Source organism: Diplodia corticola (assembly GCF_001883845.1).
Source record: "Diplodia corticola strain CBS 112549 chromosome Unknown scaffold14, whole genome shotgun sequence".
Taxonomy (NCBI): domain Eukaryota; kingdom Fungi; phylum Ascomycota; class Dothideomycetes; order Botryosphaeriales; family Botryosphaeriaceae; genus Diplodia; species Diplodia corticola.
Genome location: NW_017971493.1, coordinates 391,799 through 416,231, shown reverse-complemented (window position 1 = coordinate 416,231; position 24,433 = coordinate 391,799). Strand labels below are relative to the sequence as shown.

The 24,433-nt window shown below is 58.1% G+C and overlaps 9 protein-coding genes across 9 annotated transcripts; 6 read left to right on the top strand and 3 right to left on the bottom strand.

Annotated features, from left to right (window-relative positions):
* Window positions 1–442: 442 nt before the first annotated feature.
* Window positions 443–4,747, top strand: BKCO1_14000137 (translation repressor antiviral protein ski3; the record flags this gene model as incomplete). The annotated part of the gene is made up of 1 exon (XM_020271048.1): window positions 443–4,747. The coding sequence occupies one exon, from the start codon at window positions 443–445 to the stop codon at window positions 4,745–4,747; it is 4,305 nt and encodes a 1,434-aa protein (XP_020132247.1).
* Window positions 4,748–6,084: 1,337 nt separating this feature from the next.
* BKCO1_14000136 (glutathione transferase omega-1) lies at window positions 6,085–7,127 on the top strand (the record flags this gene model as incomplete). Its single annotated transcript, XM_020271047.1, has 3 exons — window positions 6,085–6,148; window positions 6,279–6,796; window positions 6,885–7,127. 3 exons carry the CDS (start codon window positions 6,085–6,087, stop codon window positions 7,125–7,127), a joined length of 825 nt encoding a protein of 274 aa, XP_020132248.1.
* A 456-nt stretch (window positions 7,128–7,583) lies between these two features.
* BKCO1_14000135 (cytochrome p450) lies at window positions 7,584–9,631 on the bottom strand (the record flags this gene model as incomplete). The annotated part of the gene is made up of 6 exons (XM_020271046.1): window positions 7,584–7,776; window positions 7,872–8,115; window positions 8,220–8,972; window positions 9,058–9,160; window positions 9,225–9,341; window positions 9,395–9,631. The coding sequence occupies 6 exons, from the start codon at window positions 9,629–9,631 to the stop codon at window positions 7,584–7,586; spliced, it is 1,647 nt and encodes a 548-aa protein (XP_020132249.1).
* Window positions 9,632–10,400: 769 nt separating this feature from the next.
* BKCO1_14000134 (ring finger domain protein) lies at window positions 10,401–12,506 on the top strand (the record flags this gene model as incomplete). Its single annotated transcript, XM_020271045.1, has 1 exon — window positions 10,401–12,506. One exon carries the CDS (start codon window positions 10,401–10,403, stop codon window positions 12,504–12,506), a length of 2,106 nt encoding a protein of 701 aa, XP_020132250.1.
* Window positions 12,507–13,595: 1,089 nt separating this feature from the next.
* On the top strand, window positions 13,596–16,353 carry BKCO1_14000133 (exosome component 3-5 exonuclease; the record flags this gene model as incomplete). The annotated part of the gene is made up of 4 exons (XM_020271044.1): window positions 13,596–13,946; window positions 14,008–14,207; window positions 14,258–14,782; window positions 14,835–16,353. The coding sequence occupies 4 exons, from the start codon at window positions 13,596–13,598 to the stop codon at window positions 16,351–16,353; spliced, it is 2,595 nt and encodes an 864-aa protein (XP_020132251.1).
* A 1,350-nt stretch (window positions 16,354–17,703) lies between these two features.
* Window positions 17,704–19,467, bottom strand: BKCO1_14000132 (f-box domain-containing protein; the record flags this gene model as incomplete). The annotated part of the gene is made up of 2 exons (XM_020271043.1): window positions 17,704–19,002; window positions 19,054–19,467. The coding sequence occupies 2 exons, from the start codon at window positions 19,465–19,467 to the stop codon at window positions 17,704–17,706; spliced, it is 1,713 nt and encodes a 570-aa protein (XP_020132252.1).
* A 423-nt stretch (window positions 19,468–19,890) lies between these two features.
* On the top strand, window positions 19,891–21,316 carry BKCO1_14000131 (solute carrier family 25 member 40; the record flags this gene model as incomplete). Its single annotated transcript, XM_020271042.1, has 2 exons — window positions 19,891–20,086; window positions 20,142–21,316. 2 exons carry the CDS (start codon window positions 19,891–19,893, stop codon window positions 21,314–21,316), a joined length of 1,371 nt encoding a protein of 456 aa, XP_020132253.1.
* Window positions 21,317–21,826: 510 nt separating this feature from the next.
* On the bottom strand, window positions 21,827–22,630 carry BKCO1_14000130 (rmi1 protein; the record flags this gene model as incomplete). Its single annotated transcript, XM_020271041.1, has 1 exon — window positions 21,827–22,630. The coding sequence occupies one exon, from the start codon at window positions 22,628–22,630 to the stop codon at window positions 21,827–21,829; it is 804 nt and encodes a 267-aa protein (XP_020132254.1).
* Window positions 22,631–23,196: 566 nt separating this feature from the next.
* Window positions 23,197–24,235, top strand: BKCO1_14000129 (vacuolar protein sorting-associated protein 51; the record flags this gene model as incomplete). The annotated part of the gene is made up of 3 exons (XM_020271039.1): window positions 23,197–23,560; window positions 23,666–23,751; window positions 23,810–24,235. The coding sequence occupies 3 exons, from the start codon at window positions 23,197–23,199 to the stop codon at window positions 24,233–24,235; spliced, it is 876 nt and encodes a 291-aa protein (XP_020132177.1).
* Window positions 24,236–24,433: the final 198 nt, after the last annotated feature.

Below are 24,433 nucleotides of genomic sequence, written 5' to 3'. Positions count from 1 at the left end.
TAATTGCTTGGTTGTCGATAATGTGTGGGGTGCGAATCTTTGCTTTGTAGAATGAATACAGCCATGCATTGCACCGCTTTGGGTGCCTGCAAGCGCTCAATTGAAACCGATATGCACGTTCCAAATGTCAAAATAACAATGAATGACTTGTGATGGCGGGGGAAGCTCTACTTTGCCAGGTCCGTGCTCCGTAGGGCTGAAAAGGGCCCATGACGTCCTTCCACATTCTCGAACGCGTTCTCGCGTCTTCTACCTCTTTTACCAAACCACCACCGCCCCGCCAAGGAGGAACTCCTCCTTCCCACGCCGCCCCACCGGCACGAGCAACCACCACACCCATGGGTCGACCCAACCACGCGCTTTCCCCACCTCAATCACCATATTAGAAAGAACCCGAGAGAGCACCCACAAAACCCCCACCACCACAACCACCGCTGTCGCCATGGTCCCACCACAATCATCCACCAAAGCAGCCCTCAAAGCCGCCAAAGCTGCCCTCGACGCCCAACAATGGGACGCCGCCATCACGCACGCCTCCAGCGTCCTCGAGACCGAGTCGGACCCGCAGAAGACGTACTTCGCCCGCCTCTTCCTCGGGCGCGCGCTCGACAAGCAAGGCAAGCCGGACGACGCGGCGAAGGCGTACGAGGAAGCCGCGTCGACGAAGCCGGACGACGACCAGGCGTGGCTGGGGCTGCGGGGGGTGTACGAGGCGCGGGGCGGGGAGAGGGTGGACGAGTACATCCGGGTGGGGGAGCGGCTGGCGGGCATCTACGCGGGGCTGGACGACGCGCACAGGGCGCAGGTCGCGGTGGACAAGGTGGTGGATCTGGCGCGGGCCAAGGGGTCGCGCGCGCAGTACAGGCGCGCGCTCGAGGTGTATCTGCCGACGAGCGAGCATTACGGGTTCTTGGAGGGGAGGGTGCCGCATCCGAGCGCGACGTATACGCGCATCGTGGAGATTGTCGAGCAGGAGGAGAAGGAGAAGATCAACAGAGAGATTGGCGAGAGGAGGACGCGGCTCGGCGCGCGCATCGGCCAGGTCACGACCGAGGTCAAGAGGGAGGTGTATGAGGCTAGTCGGCTTGAGGAGCTGTATCAGGCCGTTGTGGACTGGACGCAGGATGATGAGGTGAGGAGATCGTATGAGGAGAAGCTGCTGCAGCGCGCGTTCGATACGCTGGCGGTACTGCCTGCGGCGAAGAAAGCGGAGAAGAGGGAGCAGGTGCTCAAGCTCGCGCATGGCATGGTTATCATCAAGCATCCGTTTGCGCTGGCGTGGCGGCTAGAGCTGGAGTGGACGGATGTGGAGAGCCTGCTGGAATTTGATGCGAATGTCGTGCGGGAGTTTATCGAGTTCTTCCCGGATGATGGGCTGGCGAAGATGCTGAAGGGATATCTCGTCAGCGAGATCGCGCCGTTCCCCTTGAAGCTGCCGCAGGAACCGAAGGATGGGGAGGATGAGAGTAAAGAAGAGAAAGAGGTGCCATTGAGCCAGGAGGATAGGCTGCTGCTAATGACCGAAGGTCTCGATGATGCGAAGCAATCTCCTCTCGCTCACCGATTGATGGGCGAATACTACCTCCACTTGGAGGAATTTGAAAGCTCTGTCGAGATCGCCAAGAAAGGTCTGAAGCTTGTCGTGTCTGAGGCACAGAAGAGTGGACTGGAATTTCAGAACAACAAGGATGCTATCAATAGCACTCTTGCTACATCGCTTATCCAGTACCAGTCCCCTAAGAACCACCCAGAAGCGAAGTCTATCTTCCATGAGATCCTTCAGCGCAAGGCCACTTTCACCCCAGCTCTTATCGGAGTTGGTCTCATTCTCGAAGAAGAGGAAGAGTTCGCAGAGGCGATCGACTTCTTGAGCAGGGCCTTGGCGCGCGATGCGGAAAATGCCCGGATAGGGGCTGAGACGGCTTGGTGTAAGGCTCTCAATGGCGATCACACCACTGCTCTTGGCGAGCTCGAGACGTATGTCGAGAAGATGAAGACCACAGATCTTAGATCCCGGGATTTGAGAGCACAAACTTTGTACCGCATCGGTATCTGCATCTGGGAGATCGATCCCACACGACAGGCTCGAAAAGACAGGACAGGAGCATACGCCAGCTTCTTGCAGGCCATCAAGACAAACCCGAGCCTTGCTCCTGCATACACTAGTTTAGGCATCTACTACCAGGACTATGCCCGAGACAAGAGACGTGCAAGGCAATGCTTCCAGAAAGCGTTTGAATTATCTGCGTCGGAGCTGGAGGCTGCCGAGCGCCTTGCCCGTTCATTCGCTGACCAGGGTGACTGGGATATTGTCGAGGTCGTCGCCGAGCGCGCCATCGAGTCCGGCAAATGCCGTCCTGCCCCCGGATCCAAGAAGAAGAAGGGGGTGAGCTGGCCTTTCTCGGCAATGGGAATTGTGCAGATGAACAAACAGGAGTACAGCAAGAGCGTATATTCCTTCCTCTCGGCTTTACGCATCAGTCCGGATGACTACAACTCTTACGTCGGCCTGGGCGAGAGCTACCACAACTCCGGCAGGTACAACTCGGCGCTCAGAACCTTCAATTATGCCGAAAACCCGACGGACGGAGTACAGATGAAGAAGCCAGCCGAGAACTGGTTTACGAAGTACATGCTTGCGAACGTCAACCGCGAACTCGGCCAGTATGAAGAGGCCATCGATGGCTACAAGCAAGTGTTGGAGTCGAGACAAAATGAATTCGGCGTTCAAATTGCGCTGCTTCAGACGCTTGTTGAGAGAGGCTGGCGATATATCGAGACCAGTTTCTTCGGCAAGGCGGCGGATAGCGCCTTGGAAGCCCTTACCGTTGCGAAGACGGTGGCGGAGTATAAGCCCGAGGCCTTCAATCTGTGGAAGGCAGTGGGTGATGCTTGCTCAATCTTCACGTGGGTTCAGAGCAGGATCAAGGACTTGCCTCTTGAGACGGTGAAGAGCTTGCTGGAGACGGGCATCGAAGCTAAAGAGTTCGACATGTTTTCCGATGACGATGGGATCGGACAGGAACAGCTTGCGTCCTTATCCGGGGAGTCAGAAAAGGGAACATCGACTGCTCGCAAGTGCCTCGATGCAGCCATCCTCGCCCAGAAGCGGGCGATCTATGCCTGCGCTCACGACATCCACGCTCAAGCGGTTGCATGGTACAACCTTGGCTGGACGGAGTATAGAGCGTATGTGTGCTGTGAGCAGGACGTTGATCCAGCTGCGCAAAGCAAAAAGAGCCTGAAGCTTCTCAAGGCGGCGATGAGATGCTTTAAGAGAGCGATCGAGCTCGAGGCTGGCAACGCTGAGTTCTGGAACGCCCTCGGAATTGTCACCACACAACTCAATCCCAAGGTCGCTCAACACTCGTTCGTCCGCAGCCTCCATCTGAACGAGCGTAACGCAAAGGTTTGGGTGAACCTCGGGACGTTGTATCTCTTGGAGAACGACTACGAGCTTGCCCACACGACCTTTGCCCGTGCTCAATCCACAGATCCGGATTACCCGCAAGCTTGGCTGGGTGAAGGCCTCATCGCCCTGCTATGGGGAGATGCCAAGGAAGCATTGTCTCATTTCACTCATGCATTTGAAATCAGTGACGCTTCTTCTCTTGTTGTCAAGAGGCAGTACGCAGTCTCTACCTTCGACCATCTCCTTTCTTCGCCCTCAGCCTCGAGCGACATCACGAAGCTCATTCAGCCTCTCTTCGCTCTCCAACAGCTCTACTCGCAAAAATCAACAGACATCCCTCACCGCCACCTTGCATCACTCTACCTCGAACGGGTCGGCAATTACGACACGGCCATCTCTGCGCTCGAGGAGATCTGCGCCGCCGCCGAAGCGGATTTCGAGGTTTCGGAGTCGCCACAGGCCCTCTCCCGCTTCGCACAAGCCAAGACTGACCTCGCCCGCAACCGTCTCGCGGCATCCGACTTCGCGGCGGCCGCCGAAGACGCCGAGACAGCGCTGGATTTGACGGCCGAGGAGGAAGGCACAGGGCTGAGCGCCGACGCGCGGCGCAAGGTCCGGCTGGGCGCACGCCTGACGGCCGGGCTGGCGCAGTACAAGCTCAACGCCATGGACGCGGCCATCGACCACTTCCGCACCGCGCTGCAGGAGAGCGGCTCGGCGCCGGACGTGGTGTGCTCGCTCGCGGAAGTGCTGTGGGCCAAGGGCGGCGCCGACGAGAAGAGCGTCGCGCGCGACCAGCTCTTCGAATGCGTCGGCGAGCACCCCGACCACGTCGGCGCCGTCGTCCTGCTCGGCGCCATGGCGAGCCTGGACGAAGACGCGGACACGATGGACGCGGTCAGGGACGACCTGCAGGCCCTGCGCACGAGACCCGGCCTCGACACCCATCAGCTCAGGCGCATCGAGAAGGTCTTGGACGCCATTGCCGAGCTGTCGTCCGGGTCGGAGGAGCAGGAGGTGGTGGATGCCGTGAGGACGGAGGTCCAAACCAGCATCATGCTCGCGCCGCACCTGCCTCACGGCTGGACGCAGCTCGCCGGCCTCGTTGCGGATGGCGCGGAGCAGGCGGCGGATGCGGAGGAGCACGTCGCGTACCCGGCGCAGATGGCCCTCGTCACGGCGAAGAGGGCCGTCCCGCCGAACGGCCCGCTGCAGGCGGAGGGGTTGGCCGCCGCGTTTGCGGGTGTGGGGACCGTCGCGGATGCGCAGAGGGCGGTCATGTGTGCGCCGTGGAGGGCGGAGGCGTGGGGGGCGTTGGCGGATGTTGTTGGATAGAGTTTTGGTTCGGGAAGAAGCGTCTGGAATAGATATAGAGGCTTCGTTGGGTATGACAGTCTGGAAGAATGTTGGGGGGCGATAAGGTACGCAATGAATGAGAAGTATATCACGATCAAAAGTTTTTCCAAACACGCTGGCTCAGAACTTGCAACTCAACCGATGTGAGATGCCGGCCGAGATTGAACAAGTGCTTGAACGGATACTCGACATCGGTATTGATGAGGAATCGCCATCAGAAAATGCGAGTGCTCTCATCCTTGGCGGAGAAAAGAGAAAACTTCAATTGAACAGGACGACACCCTTACGGTTCATGAGTGGGAGATTGGACTTGACAAAGTTCACCTCGCTGAGCTGTATTTAAGGGATATTCCCAGTCAAAAAGACCATCGGATACAACGTAAAGAAGAGCAATGAATCTCTTGCCCGGAATGGCCTTTCAAGACCTGTTTTCAAGACCTCGTCACAACAAGCCGGGAGTGGAAGTTTCAGTACCTTTAAGTTGATGCATTCTGCATCATCCAAGACGACTGGCGGAACTAGCCAGCAATGTCTGCAAAAATTGCAGGCTCTATGCGCCCCATAGTCTATGGGGAAAGTGTGTCGTTGATGTTCTTCAGTACGAAGGCTCGCATATTGATCACTTGCGGGAGAGCGCGTGATTGTTGAGTTGTAGCGAATGGTGACGTGATGATCAAGTATGATTTCAACACCCATATCCTTGACGATGATTAGCCTCTCCTCTAACAATCAGTAAGCCGTACGGACCATCTTGAGAGGATTTGATTAGGAACAGCGAAGCAACAAGTCAGTGCGGGTATTTGTGGTGGTCGCTGTGCGCTGACTGAGACGCACCGCATTTCGGACGGATTCGGACCAACTCGGCCGGAGCTTTTCGCGAAATATCAGCAAGCTGAGGAATGCTTACCATGATCACTTTTTAAATATTACGGCTGTGGAAAAGACGAGGTCCCTGATGGAAGAAGCTGTCACTGAGTCTGAGGCCTGCATGAAACCACCACCTTGCCAAGAATTGCCTAGAATGTGCAAGCGGCGGCAAACGGAGATCACTGGAGACTCTGTGGACGAATCAAGCTGGAATGGTCATTGAAGAGCGAGAGAATCCAACGTTAGTGCGGGGTAATTTGTCATGATTCGAGCCCCCGCTTGCGTCATGTTCGGCCAACATCACTTCACGATCTCACCCACTTTGATTATCAATCTACCTCAGCGTCAAGGCGAAAGACTCACTTAGATATAAACCATTCAATCCCTCTGTAAGACCCAGCATCCAACACCAACACCACTCGCAGAATTCCATCGCCGCCTGCCCCACAATGTCGCCACCCGACGCCCACATCTACCCCGAGGCCACCGGCCTAGCCATCAACACTGTGAAAGGTGACCTTTGCATCCCTCCCCCACCCTCCCCCACCCGTTCTCCCCTCCTGCCCCAAGCTCCACCCTTCTCCTCCCCCGCCTCCAACCCCCCACTTCCCCCTCCCATCCACGACTAACCCTGCTTTCCCAGCCCACCAAGCCCCCGCCCCGCTCAAGCTCTACGCCGGCTGGTTCTGCCCCTTCGTGCAGCGCGTGTGGCTCGTGCTCGAAGAGAAGCAGATCCCGTACACCTACATCGAAGTGAACCCCTACCACAAACCCGCGTCGCTCCTCTCCCTCAACCCGCGCGGCCTCGTCCCCACGCTCGAGCACGACGGCAAGCCCCTCTACGAGAGCACCGTCGTCGTCGACTTCCTCAACGAGGCGTACCCGGCCGCCCCCGGCGCCGGCACCGCGCCGCTCTATCCGCCCGACCCGTACGACAAGGCCCGCCAGCGCATCTGGATGGACTTCGTGACCAGCCGCATCATTCCCGCGTATCATCGGTTTTTGCAGTATGACGGGCCGGAGGGGGAGGAGGGGTTGGCGAAGGTGCGGGCGGAGTATTTGGGGTATTTGAGGGAGTGGATCGGGGAGGCGGATGCGGAGGGCCCGTGGTGGGGCGGGAAGGAGCCCGGGGCTGTGGATTGGAATATCGCGCCGTGGGTGGTGAGTACGATGCAATTCAGGGGACTACTGTTTTTTTTTTGTTCCCCCTTGAGTGGGAAGGTTGAGGGCTGACTGATGTTTGCTGCAGATCCGCAACTGGGTTTTTGACGAGTTCAAGGGCGGCTCGGGAATCCCGAAGGAGGGAGAGAAGGGGGATGATGCCGTTTGGAAGAGGTGGCGGAAGTTTGCCGAGGCGGTTGCGGACAGAAGGAGTGTGAGGGAGACGACGAGTGATGCGGAGCACTACAGGCCACTGTACAAGCGCTATGCGGACAATACTGCTCAGTCGGAGCTGGCCAAGAGCATCCGTGCTGGCAGGGGCGTAGTGTAAAGATCTGGCCTTTTGTGGTGGAAATGGGTCTGACGAGCTAGCGCGGGCTACCGTAGGGTGAAATCTGTTACAGCAGGATCAGTATTGTCTCCAGAACTGGATACTGGATTCTGGGGGCAAATTCGGTAATACACTTCGCACATGGACGCTAAAGCTTTGATGAAAAGAGAATATCACTCATCTGATTTTCCATTGGATATCTTTCGCATCTAACCGTGGGAGGCAGTAGGTACCGCAAGCCAGGGAGCAATAAAAACCATCACTACCTCCACCAAAAACTGGAAAAGATGGGGAATCGCGGACAAATGTTCAGCGGCAGATAGAGGAAAACTCAGTGCCAAAGCTGACGGAATGTAAGTTCATCATCATCATCTCTCAAATGAACCCTAATTACAACATCTAGTGGCTTCCATCTCACAGGTTCCGCTGGGTAGCTTACCAGGTGGATTCCATCCCTCAAAACGCACCCAGATCCACCTCGGGCACCCTCGGCTTCACCCAAATCTTCTGCTCCACATCCGGCACAAACTCGCATTCCACCAGGCTCAACTTCTTCGGCTCGTCCCCCGCCTCAAACTTCCAATCGAACATCAACAACAAATGAGCCATGATGATCTTGATCTCATTGCTCGCAAAGAACCGCCCGGGGCTACAGCAACAATCGAATGGCTTTTCGTCAGCACACCACTCTTCAAACGGCGCCCGGTTTTCGAGTGATTAAGCAGGCAAAGAACATGCACTCACCAAGCCTGCTTCCCGTGCCCGAAGCCGAAATGCTCGGGGCTCGTGGTGACGAACTGCCACTTCGTGTCGTTGTCGGTCTCGCGCAGCTTGAGGAAGCGCGCGCCGTCAAAGACGCCCGGGTTGTCGTACAGTGCGGTGTCCGGGTCGTGCATGGGGAAGGTCGGGATGCCGATGATGGCGCCCACGGGGAGGCGGGTGCCGTCGGACAGCGTGACGGGGGCGGTGACTTCGCGGTTCATGAAGACTGCGTCCAGCATCACATCAGCACTCAACGAAAGCCGCGGGGCAAGGAAAGAGAGGGATGGAGAGGGAGAGAGTGAGGAAGATTAAGGGAGACTTCGTTCTCACGCGAGTTCATCGGGTGCAGCCTCTGGCTTTCCTTCAGGCAGCTATCCATCAGCTTCATCCTATACAGCGCGTTCTTCGACCAGCCGCCCTCCTCGCGCAGCACGTCGACGACCTCGCTCCGCAACGCGTCGGCCCACCCGGCACCGACGACGTCGTACATCAGCCCCAGCAGCGTGCCGGACGTCGTGTGGATCGACACGAAGCTCAGCAGCACCTGCGCGAGCGTCGCGTCGAACACGTCGGCGCGCCCCTCGCGCTCCGCCTGCACCGCCATCCACTCGAGCGCATCCATCGGCCGCGCCGCTGCTCCTTCTCCACCCCCTCCTCCTCCCTCTTCCTTCTCCCCCTCCACCCCCCGCCTCTTCGCCCTCTCCGCCCTCTCCGCCCTCCTCTTCCTCATCTCCGGCCCGACGATCCCCCTCGCCGTCGCGATCTGCTCGCGCAGCACGCGCAGCTGCGGCACGAACCACTTGTGCACCAGCGGGCGCAGGAACGCGGGCCACGAGCGCAGCGCCTGCACCGCGCCCAGGGCGTTGATCGCATACGTGACGGAGATGTCGAGCCAGGCCGGGTCGTGGCAGAGGGGGGCGCCGAGGAAGGCGCGGGCCGAGAGGCGGGCGGCCATGGTCGGGGTGAGGGTGGCGAGGCGGATGGGGGTGAAGGTGGAGGTGGAGTCTTTGGTGGTGGCCGGGAGGGGGAGGAGGGTCTGCAGCGTGGAGTGGATTTCGGCGGCGAGGATGGGGGTCATGGAGTCTGGTGTGGGGTGGGTTAGGTGGGTGCTGTTTTCTGTTTTTTTTTTTTTTTTGGCGGGTGAATGCCTGGGGGAATGGAGACTGACTGAGGGATTGGGTCAGGCTCTGCTTGATTACTGTGAGGACGATTTTGTGGGTTTCAATGTCGTTGTGGAAGATTTCCAGGCCGGGGTATTGAGGCAAGAATAGCTTTCGTCATGGGGTTGTCAGTATGCGGAGAAGAGTCGGCTCCCTTGGATGGTCTCATATATACCGTCTGGGCGGATTTGAGGAAGGACAGGCGGTCGTCGTTGCGGATCTCATCCGTCATGGTTGGTGGTAAGACGATGACGGGACCGTGGCTTGCCAGGATCTGGAAGGGACGTTTGTACTGTGGCTGGGTCAGCTCCATGGCAATATGTCGAGTGGGTGCATGGGGCGCACCTTCTCCAGGCCTTGCTTCAGAATGGTGTTTGCATTCATGACATAACGCATTTTCGCCTTCGTGTTGAGCCATTCTCCCTTTTCCTTGCCGACTACGGGGAAGCCCGAGTACGGCAGTTCATCCTTGGCCCAACACCAAGCCAAAGTGAGCAGCACGATAGAAGCACCCAGGGAGAAGGCGAGAGGCGCTTCTCGCACGCTGGAGGAGAAGGACGACAGAAGAGAGGCGATTGCCATTGTGAGCGGGAAATGAATATGAGAGCGGGAGAGATAGAGAAAGAGGGCGGAGAGCGAAGTGTTTTGGGCGGTCGGAGGTGACTTTGCGGGGTTCATGCACATAAGCAGACTCCTTTAGGCTATCATTCGACAGATTGGCACCGTGGTTGCATACGGCGGCACAGGAGATGCAGCAAGGAATACCTTCAGGGTAAGCCTGGCGAAAAGTGTAAGAGCTGAGTTTCTTTTTCCGCATTCTTTTGGAAAAGATCGTTGGTTGTATATGTGACAAGTGACGCGATTGATCGAGTCGCACCAGCGCTGCTCACCAGGTTGGCCAAAGCCGTGAGCACTTGGTTGGAAACTATAAACGAGAAAATTCGGTTCGGAAATTCTGAGACCTCTGCATTCCAGATGTTTGTTTTTTTTGGTTCAGAGCATGGGAAACAGAGAGCTAAGGGTGAGAGGACAGGTCAGGTGGATTCGCGGGTGCGACGCGACTACGTCATCAAACCAAAACGCGTGCGGTGCGCGGCTTTGGGCGGAAAATTTCAGGACGCCGAGCCTGAGCACTGACTGCTCGACTGCCTCAACACGCCACGCCCGTGCATTACTTTATCCAGCCCGCTTTGTTTCCTGGGCACGTCAACAGCTCCATCTCCTGTTTCCCGTTGCCACTTGCTGTCGACAAGTCGGCTGAGCTGGCTGCACGGCACGGACTCCTGTGTCTCCGCCTCTGACGCCCTCTCCGCCCTTTCGTCCTCCCGCGCTGATCCAGCCAAGCTCCAACATGAAGCTGCGCTCAAGTCGCACTATCGGCACCCCCGCCACTGGTCTCCACGACCTGCCGCCCGAGCTGCTCGACTGGGTCTTGTCCTATGCCGACCAAATCGATCTGCTCAACCTCTCCCTGGTCTGCACCTCGTTCAACAAGCTCGTCCTCCCGCGCTTGTACTCGGACTACACCAACACCAACTTCAAGTTCCTCCGTCCCATATCCATCTTTCTCTCCCGCATTGCCCAACATGCCGACCTCGCCCACCACGTGCGCCGTGTCGAGCTCGCCGCCTGGACCACCAAGCTGGTCTATCTGCACCCCACCTTCCCATATCACATTCCCGCTCTGCCTGACGACCAATTCGACTCCTTTGTCGCCGCTGCAAAGCAGTCCGGCCTCGTCCAGGAAGACCAAGACTGCAAGCACTTCAGGCCCATCGTCAGGAACGACCAGCTCTGGTGTGACTACGGCCCCGCCTACGACTCTGACGGCTACGACTCTGACGATCTGGACGAACTCGCCTACGACTCCGATTCTGTCTCCGACCCTGACGCCGACTCCATCGAGAGCTCCCATGGTCGCTCTCACTCACGCGTACACGATGATGTCGAGTTCTTGCGCTGCCTGAAGCATGGCCTTGAAGACCCGCAGGTCCTTCTACTGCTCTCCATGCTGCCCCGTCTGCAGGAACTGTCCCTACGTGGCCATCGCATGACCCAAGCCTTGCCCTGGGATAAGCTCTGCTCCAATTCACTGACCTCCCTGACCAAGCTCAAGGTCGCTGGTAAATGCGAGGACTCGAATTGGGACTTTGTCGAACTCCATACTGTAATCAAATTACCCTCGTTGCGAGAGCTGCATGGCTACATGGCCATGAGTGATGAGTGGGACGACGACATCTCCAACAGATATCTAAACGTCGAGCCCAACTCCCTCTCGCTTACCCACATCTATCTCGAACGCTGTTCACTAGGTCCAAGGACCATCAAGAACCTGATACGAGGCTGCAAAGCCCTCGAGGCCTTCTCCTACGTTACTGGTGGAAGATACGTCGGCTTCGAGCAGTTCCGCGCCCAGGAAGCCAAACCGCACCTGCTCAAGCACAAAGCGACCCTGAAGTACCTGGCCCTAGACCTTTCGCATTGGAACTTCCCCCGCACCTTCACCAGCTTCAAATCCATGGCCGACTTCACCAGTCTCGAGAAGGTCGTCATGGACTACGGCACCCTCCGCTGGAAGCCAACACACCACCTGGCCCCCGTGCCCCTCATGGTGGACGACTTCCGCGACGAGGAAGACAACGACATCCACACCGCCAACACCCAACCCCCGCTCCCGGACCTCCTCCCCCCCTCGCTCAAAGAGCTCATCATCTTCCAAGCCCCGCCCGTCGTCGTCGAGAACCTCCTCGCCTTCGAGACGTCTTCGCGCGCCCAGAACCCCTCGCTCGCATCCATCAAGATCCACACGTCGAGACGGCGCATGACGGGGGTCCCCAACCACTCGCGCCTGCCGGCCATGTTCGCCGAGAAGGGCATCGCGTACGCGGAACCCACCGTCACCATGGACTTCCCCATCCCGCAGATGTACAACTGGGTCGTGCGCCCGACCAATCGGCGCGCCACGCGGTGGAACCCGCGGGCGAAGCGGTACCAGACCTTCGCCTCGCGGTACGACTACCGCCGCTTTTGCGACGAGGTGCTGCGCGAGGGCAAGGACGGAGGCCCCCCCGCGCCGGAGCGGCGCCTCGGGCCCCACGATGAGCCGCTGGCGTGCGACCATCACGAGTGTCGGGACGCTTTGTGGGACGACGACGCGTCGTCGGTGGATGATGAGGACGACGATGCCATTGTTGATCACTTGATGGGGTTTAATCAGATGTATGGCGGTATGGTGTTTCCAGGGAATCCGCTAAGCATGGGGGGCCCTGTCGACTTTGATCATGAGACTGAGTCGGCGGGGAGTTACGACAGCTTGACGAGCGATGGCAGTCTCGATCACGATGATGATTTGGAGGATGATTTCGACGACGACGGGCTGGACTCGTCGGATCTCAGTGCTGCGGATTGGAACGCTCACACCCAGTCGCTCGGGTACTATGAGTGGGAAGGCTTCTAGCGGCTCTGGAGCTGCGGCTGTTGTCGTCATTCGGTTTGTTTCTCTTCTTTCTTCGCCGTGGTTGTACTTTCTTGTTCGTCACCGGGGCGCTGCTTCCAAAAGGGCAAGCCGGTTCATTTAGATCGCGATACCAAAAATGCATGTAGTTTTAATCAATAGAGCTAGGTAGTCCTTTTTGTCGTAAGAGTGTGATTTTTCTCTCGTGATCTCGGTCCAAAAGTGATTTTTATTGGCAACAGTGGCTGAATAGCGGAATTTTGAAGAAGCTGCTGATATGTATCAAATAATTTTACAAGGTCCCGTGCGCCGCCTTTGTATGCAAGTGCGGATTCCCATTCTACCATGTTCATTAGTGCTTGTGAGAACCACATGAGGATTTGATACTGACAGTTCCCCTTCATATGCTCAGCGTCATTTTCTCGGTTGGATTCACGGGCCTCATCGACCATCTTGTCGATGCCGCGCTCCTGGAGAGCTCTCTGCAGAATGTGAGGGTGAGGAAAACAAGGAATATCAGGGGCCTCATACGCTTATACATTGCTTGTATTGCCTGAAAAGAGGCTCGCATTCGTCGGTAGTGGCATTGCCACGAAGAAACTCTTCGGTGGGTCAGCGGTGGCGGGTAGATCAGGTACAGGGTAGCTCACTTTCGCTGTACCATTTCAGGAAGCAGGTGTCATACCGCCTACCCCGGGTCAGTACCTCACAGCCAAAGTGCGAGTGAAGACATACTCCTTCACCTCGTTGCATTCTGGTGCGAGTGATGCGGACATGTTGAGTTGTTGTGGCGACGGAAGAGCAAACCAGTCCCGTCGTCCACAGGCGACGCGTCCAGCCACAATCTAATCTGATCGCATCTGTTCTTATCGATAAGCGCCCTTCCGCCCCAAGATTTCTCTCTCACAAAGATTGGCCGCGAACATCACCCTCCTCCGACGCGACTCGGCCGACCGACCGACCGCGCGCAACACCCGCACTCTGCCCGCCTCAGCTCTGCAATGCGCAATCCGTCTCGCAGCTGAATTCCTCCGAAAAAGAAACCCCATTCCAGCCCTCTCACGCGTGCGCGCGCGCGCATACACGTATACCATGGACGACTTCCAAGACTTCCAAAAGAGCGTCCAGAGCGCCCTCGTGCAGACGACGCGCAGCACGACCGCCCTCTGCGCCGAGGACCTGGGCTTCCACCGCTCGCTGGAGCCCAAGCTCGGCGCGGCGCTGGACAAGCAGAACGCGCGCCTGCTCTCGCTGGCGGAGCGCCTGCTGGGGTCCGCGGCCGCGGGTTCCGAAGTCGTGGGCCCCAAGCTCGACGACCAGGACGCGGTCGATTCCGGTTGGAGGGGGGTCGTGGATGTCGTTGACAGTCTGCTCGAGCGCGCTGATACGAGCTTGGATGAGTTTACCGGCATCGTGAAGCGCTTGACGCCGAGCAAGGAGCAGGTAAATTGGCTTCTCGGCGTTGAGATGAGGTGCGAGAGTGCGTGCTGACGGTTGCGACTAGTCCCCGGCCCCTGCGCCCAAGTCGAGAGGCGGGAAGAACTTTAGGAATCAGGATCTGCCGAAGCCTCAGGCCTTGTTCGAGCATGTCCCGACGAACGATGCGACGAGCCCTTGGAAGCCTCTGATCACTTCAAAGCCCCATGCTACCGTTCCCTTTGAGCGGTCATTCAATACCTATACCGACGAATATGGCGCTGAGCAGTAAGTGGAGTGGTTGCTCGGGGAGAAGCTCTTGCTGATCAGTCACGTAGCTTCCAACACCCTTACCGGAAGGAGATCGAAGATTACCAGTATCCCTCCTCGGTTTACACCAAGGCCGACCCGATTCCCTACCAGCCATTCGAGACCACCACCGCTACCTTTGTTGATACTCCAGAAGCATTGGACGAGATGCTTGCAGAGCTCAAGAATGCCAAGGAGATCGCAATTGATCTGGAGCACCATGATACCCGCACCTACATCGGTATAGTTTCTTTGATGCAAATCAGCACCCGCAACAAGGACTGGATCGTCGACACTCTAAAGCCTTGGCGGAGAAATCTGCAGTGCCTCAATGAGGTCTTCACCGACCCCAACATCGTGAAGGTTCTGCACGGAGCGTACATGGATGCTATCTGGCTGCAGCGCGATCTCGGACTCTACCTCGTGGGCCTGTTTGATACTCACCATGCAGCGCGGGCGTTGGGATACGCTGGAGGTAGCCTTGCATTCCTTCTGCAAAAGTTTGTCAACTTCAACGCGCAGAAGCAGTACCAGATGGCAGACTGGCGCATGCGGTAAGCTGCATCTCACCATATATTCCCCAACTTTGTTACTCAGGAACCGCAGGCCACTCCCACAGGAGCTCTTCGACTACGCCCGGTCCGACACCCACTTCCTTCTCTACATATACGACAATATGCGCAACGAACTGGTCGACGAATCCCAATTTGACAACCCGGAACAAGACCGCATCCTGCGCGTCCTGTCCAAATCCAAAGAGACGTCCCTCCAAACGTATGAAAACCCCATCTACGACGCAAAGCACGGCAGTGGCCCGGCGGGGTGGTACAAAGCGCTCTGGCGCAACCCCAACGCCTTCAACAAAGAGCAGTTCGCCGTCTTCCGCGCCGTCCACCAATGGCGCGACGCGGTCGCGCGCCAGGAGGACGAGAGCACGCACTACGTCATGGCCAACCACGCGCTGTTCAGCGTCGCCCGCGCGGTGCCGGCGGACAAGGCCGCGCTCTTCACCGTCGCGCAGCCCGTGTCGCCCGTCGTGCGCCTGCGCGCCGACGAGCTGGTCGGCACCATTGCGCGCGCCAAGGAGGCCGGCGCCGAGGGCCCGGAGATGTGGGAGGTTTTTGCGAAGGAGAAGACGGCGTTGCCGACGGCGCAAACCACCGCCACCACCACCGCCGCCGCCCTGGTCTCTACGCAGCAGCAACCGCTTTCTTTCGCCGCCCCCGCTACGAAGCCCGTCGTCAGCGACGCGGCGCTCGTGCGCGCGGACCGGTCGTCCTTCTGGGGCAAGGCGTTCGCGAGCAGCCTGTGGCAGAACGCGCAGCAGCACAATAATAACAATGGCGATTTCGTTTCGCCCGCCCCCGCTCCCGCGCCCGCGAGCATCCGCCTCGCCGTCCCGCTGCCCCCGCTCACGGCGGAGATCTTTGCGGACCCGGCCGACGCCACGGCGGCGAAAGCTGCCCAATCGCAAAACAGCAACCCGGCTTCACGCGCCGAGCACGCGTTCGTCAAGGCGGAGGACAGGCCGGCCAAGAAGGAGGGCGACGACGGCGTTATCGTCATCAAGCAGCTCGGTGGTGGTGGCAGGAAGCGGAAACTTGCGGATCTGGCGGCGGAGGCAGAGGAGGCGGAGGTAGATGCGGAGGCGGGAGGTAGCGGCGATGGCGATGGCGACGGGGATGGGGACGACGACATGCAGATGCAGGACGATGTCGTTGCACTGCCGCTGAGTCCAAGGGAGGAGAAGAGGGCGGCGAAGGCGGCGAAGAAGGAGGCGAAGAAGGCGGCGAGGCAGGAGGAAAAGAAGATGAAGAAGAGGGAGAGGAAGGAGAGGAAGAGCAACAACGATGCGGAGGGTGATCGGGATGGGGAGGGTGAGGGTGAGGGGGATGGCGAGGGCGAGGGCGAGGGCGAGGGCGACGAGGATGGCGATGGAGAGCCGTTCGATTACGATGCGGCGCCGTCGGTCTTGCACGCGCCGAAACAGGACAGGAAGGACAGGAAGAAGGGGAAGAACAAGAAGAAGGAGTTCAACCCGTATGCCAGGGCCGCGGACGCGCCGAAGGGCCTGGGAAGGGTGCAGAAGGAGAGGGCCGGGAGGACGGCGACGTTCAAGGACTAATCGGCGGCGGCGGCGCGGTGGATAAATAGATGGTGGGAATCCGCGTGTGAGGGGGATGGGATTGTAGAAGTCATCTTTTGCATTGGCGACGGCGTTCTTGGGGTGGTTATGACGGTTGGTCAGTCAGGGTGGGACCGACCGAAAAGCATTAGGTATCAAGTAGGATGAAAGCTTTTTGTAAGAACAAGGGCGGCTTTCTTACGACTGATCTGCTGCCTGCAAAAAAAGAATCTTCTGCCGAAAATAGTGTCGCATTGTTTGTGTGCGTCATCTGGAACTAAACTACTAAGGTATGATAATAAAAACATTCTACGGTTTTAGCCGTTAGAGATATAAGCCAGACGATTGTAGATGAGGAGGCCGAGAATACCTACCGGCATTTGATCTGAGGGTGTTGTTGTTGTTGCCGTGTGTGCCACCCCACACAAACGCCCCGCTGTATATGCACGTAGTTACGCCTGCACAGTCGTGACAGTGAGGCGCAGAACGAGCGTCTGGGGGCTGCCCGGCTACTCAGGCTTGCATATTCACAAGCAGTGATCGTTGGCACTATGGTATAGATCTTGTAGCCTCTCCATTGTTTGCCGTTACAGCCTTGCATGGTCTACCCAGGTGGTGCTTCAGTATCGCTATGCAAGCACTTGCTCGTAATGTTTTTGTTTCGTCGTCTTGGAGCCTGGCCGTGTCAGAAGCTTCGACTCCCTATCGTTGACTGCCAGCCTGATGACGGAGCCACCACCCAATACGCCATGGGTATCTGCAAGGACATGTTCAACTTTGATGACTCCGCTTACGAGCAGAAGCTACGGGACGTGACCACTGAACAGCTTCAAAGCCGCGAGATGAAGGATTTTCGACAGCCATGAGCGGGCTCATCTTGATTTAATATTTGTGTTTTCCGTGTTTGTCTGTCATTTCCATTTGGCTTTTTGATAGCATCACTTCCCTATACCGTTCGGAAATTCCATCCGCGGTTAATGTAAGGCAGAATATCCAACACTTGCGCTAGTCCCTATCTCTCTTCTTATGCATACAGTGTACTGCCTCTTTGAAATGACAGCGGCCCTATCGCTCTACGGCATGAAACTATCCGAGACGGCAAATCCAACGACGTTTAGGCAGAGAAAACGTACAGTTAGTGGGACATCAAGTATCTGGAAGGCCACCAAGGGCATTAAATTGCTTGCGCTGTCTAGCATATATATCTCTTGAATCTACCACTGAAAGCCGTCACGTGCAACATGACGTGTTGATACATCGGCATGCTAAAATCTCGAACGCGCCTACAAACGCCTTGCAATCCAGGAACAACAGCCAAAAAGAAGGAGGGAAAGAAGGCGCTTACCATATTCAGGCCCAGCTCTTCACACGGCTCCAATAGTACGGCTTATAGTTCTTCATGCCGAACTCACCCCAGTCATCCGTGAGGCGGTTGTAGCTCCAAAAGCCCTGCCAACCAAGTTTGTTATTACGAGCACCCTTGCCTGCGTTGCCCAGCGCAAGAGCCAGGCGGTAGATGTACTTGGGCGTCACTCCCTCCGTCTCTACGTGCAAAACGCCCTCGGTCTCGGCAGGGGAGAGTGACGAATCCAGAGACGCCGGCGGCTCATGCATGTTCCTGGTTGGGAAATCTTCGGCCACAGAAGCAGGCTCGGCGGGGGTAGAAGGTGATGATGATGAGGAAGAAGACGGCCAAAGCATTGGATCCACGGGGTGTTCTGGGCCGGATAGGCGCCATCGACCAGGCAATGCGTCCTTCATCACTGCCTGCGGCAGGGTGGAATGAGAGTTGGCCCCGTTCTTGCCGTGCAAGTATTCCTTGCTGAGGTGTGGAACCACGTCATGTGGCTCGGCTACACTCAGAAGGGAAATGCAAGTGCCGTCACGATAGAGGCGGAGGTAACGGTAATACGTCACAATGAGTACCGGGACTCCCCAAGTCAAGGTGTTGCTCTGTTGCGCACCAGGTCGTGTGTAGTTCACAGTGCTGATGTAGCAACCGTTGAACCGAACGCGAGGTCTTGAGCGAAAGAGGCTGCGGAAACCCGGATACGGGTCGGGGACAAGAGGCAGGGTGTGTAAGGCCGATTCAATCAGCTTGGTTCTTCGCACAGCCTCTTGTCTTTCTTCTTCTTCCTCGGGATCCGGTACACCAGTGTAACTGGAGAGGAGCCGCCCCCCTCCGCCATCGTCACCCAGTGGTTGACCATCCACTCTGCAGGTCCACTTGTAATGCATTGCAGCAAATCCAAACTCATCTCCGAGAGCGATCTGGCGCCACACCCGATCTTCGGTCATAACCAGATATGCCATTCTCTTGCAGACCTGGGAGAGACGGGCAAACTGTGCAACATCGTTGGAGGCGACGTACATCAGAATATCGGCGAGCAGTTCCTCAGGAAGTTCGGCAATGGGACATGGCGGCGGTGGCGAGAGGTCGGTCGGCGGCTCCTCTCCTGGGATGGACAAGGATGCAAACGAGGAGACCAGATCGCTTATGTTTGAAGAGAAGCCGGCTAGTGAGTGGTGGGCATTGCTGGGCACCGTAACAGGAGCATTCGATGGGTTCGCATTCGCGGCCTTCTGCTTGGGGAAGGACGCGGCCGGAAAGTGCTTTTTCTTGTAGATGTCTTGAACCGTTGCGTCCAACTGCGCATCTTGTCAGCAGGGCTCGGCCCAGGCGGTGGACTCATAACGCACCTTGAATGCCTTCCGGTAGAGATTCACGCTGTCGCCCAACTTGCCTTGTGTCTCGCTCTTGACGGCTTCCTCGTAGTGTTCCAATGCCGACACAGGAACCGTGGACGATTCTGGCGCCGGATCGGCTAATTTCCTGCCAAACTGCTTCTCGCCCAAATCATGATATGTGTGTGGTTCCGCGTCATCGATGTGGAGATCCCTGGGCCGGTCCGAGGGTAGCGGCGCCTTGTCCCTTTGATGAGACGTGTGCGGTCTACTCGAACTCGCGTGTGCCGGGCGTTGCGCAGCGCTAGAAGATGGCTGGGCATGTCTAGCGCGCGCCGAGACCTCCTCTCGCCATTGGCGTCTGAACGATTCGAGCTCCTCTTCGGTAGCGGTGGCGGGGTTCACGGGGAGTTGAGGGGGGTTCGACATGGTCCTACGTGTTCCAGGCTGGTGGCGCGACTCTACTATTAGTGGAAGTGCAAACAAGAGTTATGAACACAAGAGGATTGGGGGGAAGGAGACTGGTGGATGAAAGAATGACGAGGGCGAAGCAATCGGCTTTAAGGGTGGATAGCGCCGGCGCAGGCAGCAGCTATCAATCAGCGCGCACGTGGCGCAGTGTGGCGGCTGCTGCTTTGGTCGCGATCTCCCATTTGGATCTTTTGCCGCGCCCAGCCGCGCAAAAAGATGTCATTACCATATCACTGACACCTACACCTCCGCTACCGCTGTCCCTTGGCTCGCGAAGCCCAGTACTCTTCTCTCCCCAGCATGCGATTTGACGCCCGGTAGCACGTCTGGCTTTCCCTATCACCGCCTTCCAGCGACACCTGGAAGATCATCGCCGCCACCATGGCCGATACCGCAGACGCAGCGGCCACCAGCGCCCGAGGTCAACCTCACGACAGACTATCGTCAAACTCCGACTCCCGTACTCTGCACACCATGGCGAAGCCCCCCTCGAGCCAAGCCGATCCTCCGGACGACATCTCCGTGTCCCAGAAGATGTTGTCCGCCGTCACGGGAAGCATCCTCACTTCGCTTTTAGGTACCTGCTTGTCTCCGCATTTGCCCCCTCTCCACGCTGCTAACACACGGCACAGTCACCCCGCTTGACGTAGTCCGCGTCCGTCTCCAATCGCAACACCATTCCACCCCTACCTCCACCGCTACTACCCGCCGGACCATCCCTACCCTCTCGACTCTCCAGCTCCACAATGCGCGCTTCACCAACATTCCTCCCAACCTCGGCATCACCGCCTGCTGTCGCGAAGTCTTCTGGGTCAATAACAACGCTTCGTACTGTGTCGCCGGTCCCACCGTAATGCCCACCATCACCCCCACGAGCGCTGCTTCATGCGCCGTCGAAGAGACTCAACGCAAGGCCTTCACATCCACCTTCGACGGTCTTCGCAAGATTGCCCGCAATGAAGGAATTCGTACTCTTTGGCGCGGGCTCTCGCCCACCCTCGTGATGACCGTTCCCGCCAATGTCATCTACTTCGCTGGCTACGACTGGTTGCGCACCGCCTCGACATCGCCAGTGAAAAACAACTTCGGGGATTCGACCGCTCCATTGGTTGCCGGAAGCACCGCCAGAGTCCTTGCCGCCATTGCCGTATCTCCCATTGAGATGTTCCGGACTCGCATGCAAGCTACTCATTCACCCTCGAGTGCATCTGGCAGTCATTTCCGCGACACCCTCAAGGGAATGGGCGACTTGGTCCGTCAAGACGGATGGATAAGCTTGTGGCGCGGCCTTGGATTGACGCTATGGCGCGATGTCCCATTCTCCGCTATTTACTGGTGGGGCTATGAGAGTACGCGCAATGTCATCACGGATGAACGCGAGCGAATGCGTGGTCGTGGCCTTGAGAGAGGTAGGGCTTCTGGTGCCGTCCGAGCTCGGAGCCGGAGCCGGAGCAGGAGTGAAGAGGATCACACCGAGACCCTCGTCGACAGTTTCGTGGCTGGAGCCACGTCTGGAGCCGTTGCCGCCTTCGTCACTACACCTTTCGACGTTGGCAAGACAAGACAGCAGACTGTCCGACACAGTGGCAGCAAGGGCTCGGCTGGTGGCGTTGTGAACGCAATTAGACCGGAGGAGCGGTCGATTCCACGCTTCCTTCTGCACATATTCCAGGAGCAAGGTTTGCCAGGCCTCTTCCGTGGTTGGTCGGCTCGGTGCTTGAAGGTTGCACCAGCTTGCGCCATTATGATTTCTACTTATGAGATGGGTAAGAAGATGGCTGGGACGGTCAACGAGCGGAGACACTGAGCCAGTAAAAAATATCCTATTTGGTTATTGCATGCTATCAGGGCATGCGGAGTTTCTGGCGTTTCGATTCATCTCTCCTGAAAGGACAGATGAGTCTTGCATAGAAGAGGCGTTTTCGATCCTGTGACAACCGCACTCACTAAGGATCCTGTAAGTCACAAGACGATGAAAAGCGCAGGATGGTCTGGTCGTCCTTTTGAGTGGATATCTCGAAAATTCGGACGGATTGTGCTGGGAGGAAAAAGCGAGTCCAGCGTGTATTATCCATGTATTCTTGTTGTATTTGATAGATTTTAGCGGTCTTGGGCAGCGTCTCACTACTCTTTTGAGCAATCAGTTGAAGGAACAAATAATTATAGCTCGCTTTCGATCCTGAAACCCAATCATGCAGGTCTTAGCAATCACTTCCATCACACTGTTGACTGCTCATTCCGAGCTTCCAACAAGACCGCTTCCCTTCTCACCACAGCTCCCAACAGTAGCCACCACCATCACCACCACCACCAAAATTCACCTCCCCTCCCCCTCCTCCATCCTTGCCGCCTCCTTCAATCTCGCCAGCCTCCCTTCCCTCCACGGCTTATCCAACGCCTCCACCTTCCCACCCAAACACGTCGTCGTCCGCGGCTCCAGCAACACCACCCCCCTCGCCACAACGGCGTTCCTCAAGACCAACTTCGCGCCAATCCCCATCCGCTCCACATCCACGCCAGGCACAGGCACCAGCTCGAACCCGTACACGCGCGTCCCCGCCGCATCGACAAGCAGCAACTTGTGCGGCCCGGTCCTAGCGCCACCACCAGCGCCACCACCATTCCTTTCCTCCCCATCCCCATCCCCCTCCCCATCAGCCAGCCGCACCACCTGCCGCCCCTTCATCCCCTCCCCCCGCGCCCGCGCCTCCAGCGCCTCCGCCTGCCCCCACCGGCTGCGCCCCACGTCCTCCACGTCCAGGACCTGCAGCGCCACGGGGCCGGGGATGCGCTGCTCGGCGGCGGCTGCGCCAGCGGTGGCGACGTCGGCGGGGAGGCGGTTGGAGTGGGGGGAGTGGGCGAGCGGGGAAGGGGAGGTGGTATTCGTGGTGGTGACGTCGGTGGCGAGGAGGCGGAAGAGGGCGGTTTGGCGGAGGGCGGGGAGCGGGGTGGTGGGGCGGGCGCGCAGGGTGGGGAGGAGGGTGGTGGTGAGCCAGGTTGCGGAGGGGGGCAGGCCGCGGGTTGTGAGGTGGTGCGTCAGGTCGGCGGTGAGGTTGGCGGTGGTGGTGGGAGTGGTGGGGGTGGAGGAGGGGACGGGGGTGGAGGTGGGTGGTGGTGGCATGGCGGGGTGAGGCCTCTGTTGGGACATTGGTGGAGGCGGGTTCGTTGTGTGTATATCCTCAGGTGGGGTGGGGTGTGGTGTTTTCGATTTTCTTTTTGGTTTTGCTGTCCGTTTGTATGTTTGGTGCGGTGATGCTTGATAGCTTCAGCCTGGGACGCGGAGGGGTTTGATTGAGCCCGTTGGAGCGCGTGGAGAAGGTCGCTGGTGGGAGTCGGGTTCCTTCATGGTTACGGATGGGGAAGGAAAGAAGCTTTGCCTGATCATCGGAGCTTGGAAGCTGGAAGCTGCATGACTCGTGCGGCTGCAGCTGGCGCTCGTTCAGCCCTACAGCTGATCCCTGTCGCCCGCCCCCGGACTTCCGACATGGTACCTGGCCACTCACCTCTCCCATCTCTCTCTCTCTCTTTCTCTCACACACAGAACGCGCGGCTCTCGCCAACCCACCTGCCCCCTCGCGCCCGCACCTCAGTACGACCTAACGAAATTACGAGAACCCTCCCCGCCGCAACACAACACACGCCAACCCAGCCAAAGACCGCGCGCGCGCGGCGCAAACCAAACACACAATGTCGACGATCGCCTCGCCCCGCCCCTCCAGCTCGATCCGCTCGCCCAGCTCGACGCGCACATCGCTCGAAGTCCCCACCTCGTCCTCCCTCGCGCGGTCCTCGAGCAAATCGCGCGGCGCGCGCAACCGCGACCGCTCCGCGCTGCGCGACTACTACAACCTGAAATCTCCCGCTCTCGGGGGGCCGACGAGCCACCCTGCCGGGGCCGACGGTCTGGGCATCGACAGCGTGAAGGAGGAGGACGCGGTGGAGGCGAGCGAGCTGGACAGGGAGGGGTTCAATGCCGAGGAGTTTGTGAGGAGGACGTTGGAGCGGGAGGGGTTGGAGGGGGTGTTGAGGGTGGAGAGCGGGTTGGTTGGGCGTGAGTACTGCCTTGTTTCCCTTTTTTTTTTGGTTCTCGTCGTGTGCTCTACTCTTTTTGTTCGGGTGGGTTCGAGGCTAATTGATTGTTCGAGGTGTTGCGCAGAGATCAAGGGTCTGGATGGTGAGCGGAAGGCGCTGGTTTACGATAATTACTCCAAGTTGATCGCGGCGACGGATACGATTCGGAAGGTATGCTTCGGATTTTGCGGATAAGGGGGGACTGTCGCACTGACTGCTGCCTCCCCAGATGCGCACGAACATGGACCCCCTCACGCCAGCCACATCGACCCTTTCCCCAGCCATATCGCACATCGCCGAAACCGCGACCGCACTGTCCGCCTCCATTGCCCAACATGCGCTACCGAAGTCGCGCAGCAGCTCGCCGGCGTCGGTGGTGGATGGAGGAGGGAAGAAGAAGAAAGTGGACGAGAAGGAGAAGCAGCGACAGACAGTGCGATGGGTTCTTGATGCGCCAAGGAGGCTGCGGGTGAAGGTCGATGCGGGGGAAGTCGAGGAAGCGGCGAAGGAGTGGGAGGAGATCAGGGGGTTGCTGGAGAAGTGGAATGGTGTGCAGGGTGTGGACGAGGTGAAGATGGCGTGTGAGGAGGCGATGGTTGCGAGTAGAGTCGACTCAACGGAGGCGTCGTCTGGGGAAGAAGAGAAAAGGGAGTGAGTGTGGTGGTAGAATGGCCGAAGAAAGCTATCGCTATTCGATGCGTCTGCTCGCTCAGGTTCTACCCCGGGATCCGCATGAGCTGCAGGACAGACATTTTGGGCACGCCATGGCATGAGGTGAGCCTTCAAGCTAAATGATACCAAGCGCTTTGATTCATAGAGCGTGAGTTCATGAGCGGTATCAGGACATCTCTCT